The following is a 7,728-nucleotide window of genomic DNA, read 5'->3' on the forward strand; positions in this document are numbered from 1 at the left end:
AAATGAAACAACCCTTCAGATCGGCCCATACTAAGTTCAGAGATAGTCTAGGAGGACTTCTCTTGAGTGAGCCCACAGCTGGGGTCGGAGCCTGCATCTGTGTACCTACTCCATCCATAAGGCAGGGGAGGTGGGACTCTTGGGCATTCAGGGGCTTCCCGGCCTGCCGTGTTCCAGGCATGTCTTGGTGCTTAGTCTCTTATTCTCTGCAGGTTGGCTGCAGCCTTGGATACCTGAGACACACACCGTTTTGACCCACAACCCCTTTTTGGTCTCAGCAGGATAACCAGACACACCAGTGGACAAAGACCCCCCCCCAGAGGAGCCACTTGGTCCAAAGGCATTTGGGAAGTAGAAGAAAGACAACAGACAAGTTTTATTAGTCTCTCAAAGTTTCTGGTATGTGGATTATTATTCTGTCTCAAATTTTGCTGCTACTCAAGAATTTTTGACTCAGCGAAGAAAAAAACCTAGACGCCCAGCCTTTTCTTGCCCTTGCCTTAGTACTTCAGGCGTGGACGTGGACTTGGTGTCAAATCGCCATCCCATCTGCTCGAGGAGCATCAGTAGGGCCCACCCACAGCCTTGGGCCACACCCAAACAGTCAGGTGTCATCAGGCTTAGCAGGAAAACTGCCCCCCCCCCATAAGGATGAGGAGCCAGGGAGGGAAGAAAGAGGCGAGGCACTGTCCAGGAGAAAGACAGGAAGAACAGTCCGTCTTGGGGCAAAGCAGGAGGAAGGTCTTTAATGAAACATCTCAGAGAACAGGGTGGGTCTGCATAACCACCCCAGAACCAAGGCACAGAAGAGGTTTGAAATGTCCAGGATAAATAGAACCAATGGGGTGGAGAAAAAGCCAGCTCCTCCCCCTTGTAGTCTTACTAAACAGTCTTATTGTGGGCACCAAAAATATATTAATATCTGTACATTTGTCATCTTAAAAAAAAAAAGGAAATAAAACCTCCCTGGCACCTTGTGGTTGGCTTCTTATGAACAAGGTGATGTGCGGAAAGACCGCAAGCGCACATGCACACGCGAGGAAATCACACACAGAGCCGTGTGACCCATACACAAACATGCACATGGCTGTTCACATGTGGGCCTCTGATGAAAGGGCAGAGAGCCCTTGGAACCCTGAGTTAGCCTTGCAGGCACAAGGGCCGCTGCCAGCACCACCGCTGCAGTTGTTTGCCAGGGTGCTCTTTGCTGGTGTTTCCATTCCACTCTCCGTGGGGACCCATTGCCCATCTTGTACTCAGGGTCCCCTTCAGCACATCTGCAAAGTTCCGCTGCAAGGAGACAGGGCCTGTCTCTCTAAACAGCTCTTTTTACTCGCTTGGCCTCACTCCTGCCTGGAAACAGGCACCCATGGTTCCAAGCTCAGAGTGGGCTCTGCCTATAAGACAGACTCCTCCAATGGAGCCAAAGTCAGTGCCCAGTTGTGCAAGTGTGCCTGGAGTGAGGTGTTAGAGCTGGGTCCTGGTCACTGGTGTTCTAGCAAGAGGGTGCAGGAAAGACAAATGGCTGTGGCAGCAGGGAAGTGAACCCGTTCCTTCCCAGGGCCTGTGCTGCTCAGAGATGTGGGCTGCCCTGCAGCAGGGAGGTGACAGTGTTGTGCAGAGCCACAGCCACCTTCTTGGAGGTCTTGCGCAGCAGTGGGCTGTCGGGGTGGCGTTCCTTGAGGTGCAGGACATGGCCCTCCTGACTCTCAGATGTGCAGCCGCACTCCTCACACACATAGAGCTTGGCCCGGCGCTCCTTGTACGCGTACTTCTGCTGCACCCCGTGAATCTTCTTGAGGTGAGACTCCAGAGAGCAGCGCTGGGTGAAGGCCTTGTCACACAGACTGCACTTGTAGGGCCGCACACCTGCAGACAACAGGGGTCAGCATCAGGACCTGACAGAGACTATGGAGCCTGTCTGAAGCATCCACACACAGAAAGGTCAGGACACTTGACTGGCAGAGTGACCAAGGCTAAACTGGTTAAATGCCAATTTCCTGAGTGACTCTTGAATCAAAAGAGTCTTTGTCTATGATTTCAGGACTCTTCCCTCAGATCCAGGGTGTGCCTTCAGGTCCCAGGAGGGTCTGAGGCATCCCTCTGGCCACAGACTTTACTTACCAGTGTGGGTTCGGACATGTCTCTTGAGGTCAAAGGTGTCATTGAAACCCTTCCCACAGTAAGTGCAGAGGTGCCTCTTGACATCATTGTGACACTTCATGTGTCGATTCAGCATGCGCTGGTGGGTGAAGGACTTCTGGCAGATGTGACAGGTAAAAAGGTCTCCATTTGGACTGTCCCCCAAGGTCACCTGTGAGTGAAGACATTATTGTGGCATCTATCTAGAAATCTGGACTAAAGCCTGGCACATCAGCTCCTTGCATCCCACAACACTCTACAGAAAAGCAGGCCCACCATCGTGGCCTGTGACATCTGCCAAGAAAAGCTGCAAAGAACTTTGGGTTATTGGTCCAACTTCCTATTGGGTTCCTAAAACGCCCTTTTGAGGCTGTCATCCTGAATGTTTGATCCTCCTGCCTTTACCTTCCAAGTGCTGGGGTTACAGGAGCTGCCATCATGCCTGGTCTGTGTGGGGCTGAGGGTTGAACTCAGGGCTTTGTATATGCAAACCACTAAGCTACATCACCAGCCTTAGAAATACTCTTCTTTCTTTTTGTAAAAAAAAAAAAAAAAAATGTTATGTTTATGGGTGTTTTGCCTGCATATGTCTGTCTGTGTACCACATGCTTGTCCAGTGCCTAGTGCCTATGGAGGCCAGAAGGTGTGTCTTATCCCCTGGAACTGGAGTTACAGACAGTTGAGAGGGGCTATGTGGGTGCTGGGAATTGAACCTGGGTCCTCTGGAAGAGGACTGGAAGACTGTTGAGCCATCTCTCCAGCTCCATCATTTTTTTTTTTTAATTATGGAAAATTTCAAGTTCATGCAATGATGGGAAGACTGACGCCACGATCCCTTGCCCGTTGCAGGGGTTACTCCATATCTACCGCCCTCCTGCTCCTTGTCTGGGTCAAGTGAAGCAATCCCAGTACTGGTGACATTACCCAGTAGTGTTTTGAGTAGCTGCTGCAGCAGTCTATGTGTGACCACAAAGGTGTGGCTAAGTGGCGAGGCCTTTTCCTTAACTCTGTTCACATCCAGTGATTGCCTGGGTCCTGTCAGGGGCCTGCCACCAGCCTGAGACCCTGGGCACCTGTCACACCACACTTTCTTTGGGAGCCCTTCCTTCTCGCTTGCTTTTGGCACTCTAGGGAATTCCCTGCCTCTTGTCAGCTCAGATCCTTTGGATCAGGACCTAATCGTCTGTCTGTGCTGTCCAGTCCTGGGTTCTGCTTTCTGTAGCTGTCTGAGGTCTGAGGGGCGCAGGGCGGGTGGGCAGGGAGGATGAGTATAGCTTGAAAGGCCAGGAGAGTCTTAGTGGCAGTGACCCATCATAGCCGCTCGTCTTCGTCGTTATGTAAGTCTGTCCCTCCCTCCACCCCCCATTATTCACCCCTGTTCTCTGCAGGTATGAAGGGAAGGGACAGCACCCTCCTCCCAGCCATAGCTAGTCTTTTGTCATGAGGGATGGCCCTAGAGGAACACCCTTCCGCTAGATCTCGGCTGGCAGGTGCTCCCAGGCCCTGGGGCTTGTGGGAGTGTAGACCCAGCCAGGTCAGCTGACTGCTTCCTGTCCTCCACAACAGGCTGTCTGAACCACCTCACGTGGTGCTACTGAGCATGGCTGAGGGTCAGGTAGGGCTTGCTCCTGCCCTGGTCACTGCCTGGTCACTGCCATCTGCTTTAAGGAATGCTAATTACCCCACTGATTCAGACCTCTTGCTCCATGCCACCCATATAGGACTCTGCAAGATGCAGCCGGGCCTGGCTCTAGCCTCTTCATGTAAAGGGGTGGCTCTTCTTCAGTCCTCTTGTCTCTTGTGGCTAGAAAAGAGACTCGATCACTCTCTGATCTAGACTCTAAGGGGCTAAACACTGTCACCTCATATCTCCTCATTTCTTCCGTGGGCTCCGACTAAGTGAGTCTAGGCAAAAGTCAAAATCCAGGACTCAGATCCACCCCTCCTGTGTCCTATCTGTGGGTTAGACCTCAAGGCAGTATGAAAGTTATTACCTTCATCTTGGTTCGTAGGAAGCCCTGGTCTCTGCTCCGGGGATCTGTCAGATGGCTCACATCTTCAGAGGGTAGCTGAGCTACCACGCAGGGCCCTGGAGCCACACTATAGCTGGAGTCTCGAAGGCTCATGTCCAAAGCCAGGGGGCAAGAAGGGGGCTCGGCCACTGATGCCTCTGGTTCTCGGTAGGGCTGGGGTGGGCAGAAGCCGAGGCTGACTGGAGGGAGAAAAACAGCTAGGTGAGGGTGGGTGGAGAAAAGATCTATCAGGGTTCCAGGAAGATTCCCAAGCAAGGAAAACCTGGCATCTGCTGCGCTGCCTCCCTTCCTCCAGTTGCAGGCATGTGGCAGAGCAGGGCGGGCCCCTGGGCCATCAGATGTTGCACCTCCCTCCTGCCCCATTAAGGTAATTACAGGAGACGCCAGCCAAGAGCCACTGCCCCCTGAGTAACTTGTCTTAGCGGAACTGGGAGGACTGAGTTGCCCTGCCAATTATTTTGCACGAAGTGTCCGCCTGCCCCACCTGGGCCAGTCGCCCTGGATTCCAGCATGTCCTTACTCTAGGGACAAAGGGCACCACTGGAGGCCCTGGCCAGGGAACACTCCTTGAGACTCATTCTAGTCCTCGAAGGGTTCTTGGCAGTCTAGACCCTTCTGGGCCTCTTCTGTAGGCAGAGCTTTTGGGTTGGTGGTCCTAGCCTTTCCTTCCCTGACCTGGTCAGTCACGCTACTGTACCGTAGCCCATCAGGACTCCTTGGCTCAGGCTGGGCACAACTCTGTCAGCAAACAGGCCAGGTGGGTGGAGAGGGAGGAGGTCAGGGAGCAGCAGGTGGATGCTCGTAACAGTCTCTGGGCGCCCTGCCCAGCACTTACACAACCCTCCCCCACTGCAGGACCGCTCACTGGCTCACTGTGGCAGTCAGGCTGGGCGCCCTCCGGCAGTGCCGTGGCATCACCGATACCTGGCAGCCCTTTGACAAGGCCGCTCCCCTCAACAAACACCTTGAACTAAACTGAACTAAACGGGCCAGGCCTGCCAGGCTGGGCTGGGACCCTGAGCTCCAGTCCTTATAGGACAGGCAAAGAAACACAGGCACTAAGTCTCAAGGCCAAAAGAGCTGGGACAAGTATAATTTTCCAATTAGTCAGTACAACCTAAGCTCTGTACTTAAAAACATATAAATTAGGAAGTTTCCTAGTTTCGGAAGGAAAAATCAAGAGGAGGGGTCCAGTCCAGAAAGGATGAATGAATTCAACCAGCTGGGATAGACTGGGATTTCAGAGCCTCAGGCTAGACCCTCCGAATACTCTCTACCAAGCCACAGATGTCAGTGGGGGTGGGGGTGGGGTAGGGACCCAGGCCCAGGCTATTGCCCTCACCTTTTCTAGGGGACTGCCAGGGCTGTGGGGGAAGATAAAGGACTTGAGTTTCGGGAGAGGCCCAGTTCTCGCCCCCTCAAAACACAACAAAGGTCTGACAGAGGAAGAATGCGCCCGCCTGCCGCCCAGAACCCGTTCTTCTAGCGCTGGCGTCCGTCTGTCTGGGGGGTGGGGGGACCTTAATGAGACACCTCATCCCAGGAGCTGATTCACTAGCTCCTAACCCTGGTCTGGCACCTGAGCTGGCATCCCACCTCTCTCTGAGCGGTGCTGACTGGTGCTTGCCTCAAGCTTTGAGTCCAGCTTTCAGAGAAGGGTCTGCCTATACTGGGATCTGTGTGGCACCCAGCAGTGGGACCAGTGGAGTGGGGTCAGAATAGTGGTGGCTCTCATACCCACTCACCAGGCAGACCCTGGATGAAAATCCAAAACTAGATAACAGTTTCCATTTTTCTTTTCCTTTTTTCTTTGTGTTGTTTGTTTGTTTGGTTGGTTGGTTTTATGAGACAGGGTTTCTCTGTGTAATAACCCTGGATGTTCTGGACTTGCTCTTGCTTTGTAGACCAGGCTGGCCTTGAGCTCAAGAGATCTGGCTACTTCTGCCTCCCAGGTGCTGGGATTAAAGGCATGCACCACCACGCCCAGCTGACAATTTCCACTTTTCAACCCAAGTAGAGAAAATGGACCTCTCTTCCATCCTCAGTCTGTCCGTGAGTTGGTATGGGTGAGACTTTTGAAAGCCAGCCCAGCCACATGCCCTGGATATGGAATCAGCAGAGTGACAGCCTGTGAGGTGACATACTGTCATACTTGGCTGAGTTAGGAGTCTGAGGGATCCACTGTGGAGAAGTAGCCCTTGCCCATCTTTGTTCTTCCACACAAACCTGGAAAGGCTGCGGAGGACAGCAGACAGTACAGATCTGGCTGGCTGGGCACTCCATGATGTGTCTACTGGAGTAAAGGGCCGGTAAGTCTGCCAGGGTGGGGATGTTTGCCTCAACTTACCTACCCCACCAAACCTGTCTCCCTGCCACCCCCACAAGAGTGCCTACCAGGGCCGCACGCACAGGGTGTATTCACTCGAGTGCTATCCGCCTATCCTGAGTATCACTGAATGGCAGGAGGCAAAACTGGTTGGGTGTTGCTGGCGCTCCTGTCTCCTAATTAGATGTTTCCGGCAAAGCAGTGACCACTGTGGCTACTACTCATCGCCTCCGCCCACAGCCGCAGAGTGTGGCAAGGACAACCCAGCTAGCCCTCTCCCTCCTCCCTCAGGGGCTGGTAAATTCTTTCCTGTTGCCTTTGCCTGGGAGATGCCAGAGAGCTGGCCTGGAGCAGCAGACCAGATTTGAAAAGGTAGCCTGTCCAATGGCCATCTCCTACTTCACCCTACACAGGGCTTTCCTTCAGCCACTGGCCCAAATATCGGGCAGACTGTCAAGTGTTAGCCCATAAAAGGCCTCAAGCCAGGGATGCCCATGAGGCCTGAACCCCCAGCTTTCTAGGGAGAGCAAGTTAAGTTGATGTGCGGATGCATGAACTTTTGGGACCCCAGCTAATCATGAAGTGTGCATGTAGACCAACTGTGTCCTAAATGCAGGTCTGCTGTAGGCTGCCTTGTACACTGGTCTGGAGGGGCTGGGTCCCCTATGTTCAGCTCCCTCAGACCTGCAGGATGCTACAGCGCCAGGGCAGGCCTGTCCCTCAGCCTTGTGTGGCCCTTCTATTTAATGCCAGCATTCTCCAGGCAGGATTTGTCCCCTTCCCCCACTGCCTTCATTTCATTCAGTGTCTGTGCTGAAATGAGACTGAACTCTTGGTTCTCACGACGACAAGGGGCCTGTCCCTGATGGGATGACAGCTGTACATCCTGTGGCATCATCCCTTCACCCTCTCAGCCAGCACAGGTCAGGCTCCACCTGCCTGCCAATGTTGCCTGCTGAAAATGAACAATGGTACAAACACTGATGACAGCTAAGCTGCCACTTCTCCATAAGCCTGGAACACTGTCCTCACCATCTTTTCTGTGGACAGTTTGACAGCTTCTGCCTTACTACAGCCATACTTGGGCAAATCTCTTAGCAGCTTGGGTGACAGTGTCTCTTAAGACAGGTAAGAACCAGCCAGGCAGTGGTAGCAAACACCTTTAATCCCAGCACTTGGGAGGCAGAGACAGGTGGATTTCTGAGCTCAAGGCCAGCCTGGTCTACA

At 53.2% G+C, this 7,728-nt stretch overlaps 2 protein-coding genes across 11 annotated transcripts in view; one reads left to right on the forward strand and one right to left on the reverse strand.

Moving 5' to 3' along the window:
- LOC116103393 (ERC protein 2-like) overlaps positions 1-972 on the forward strand; it is a 39,373-nt gene extending 38,401 nt beyond the window's left edge. For 7 of the 10 annotated variants that reach the window (XM_031389303.1, XM_031389306.1, XM_031389302.1 and 4 more), the window contains one exon: positions 282-972. The gene's annotated coding sequence lies outside the window, so the exon portion shown is untranslated. Of the gene's footprint in view, positions 1-212 lie in introns of all 10 variants that reach the window. The other 3 variants (XM_031389305.1, XM_031389310.1, XM_031389308.1) reach the window with 2 other exon arrangements.
- The window catches only part of Ovol1 (ovo like transcriptional repressor 1), an 11,682-nt gene continuing 4,674 nt past the window's right edge, over positions 721-7,728 (reverse strand). Inside the window, exons 2-4 of the mRNA XM_031389320.1 lie at positions 4,137-4,354; positions 2,125-2,314; positions 721-1,869 (exon numbers count right to left, since the gene is read on the reverse strand). Of these exons, the coding sequence (XP_031245180.1) occupies positions 1,574-1,869; positions 2,125-2,314; positions 4,137-4,354 (704 nt within the window). The 3' untranslated portion in view covers positions 721-1,573. The remainder of the gene's footprint in view (positions 1,870-2,124; positions 2,315-4,136; positions 4,355-7,728) is intronic.

The sequence above is a fragment of the Mastomys coucha genome, unplaced genomic scaffold (genome assembly GCF_008632895.1).
Source record: "Mastomys coucha isolate ucsf_1 unplaced genomic scaffold, UCSF_Mcou_1 pScaffold21, whole genome shotgun sequence".
NCBI classification, from domain to species: domain Eukaryota; kingdom Metazoa; phylum Chordata; class Mammalia; order Rodentia; family Muridae; genus Mastomys; species Mastomys coucha.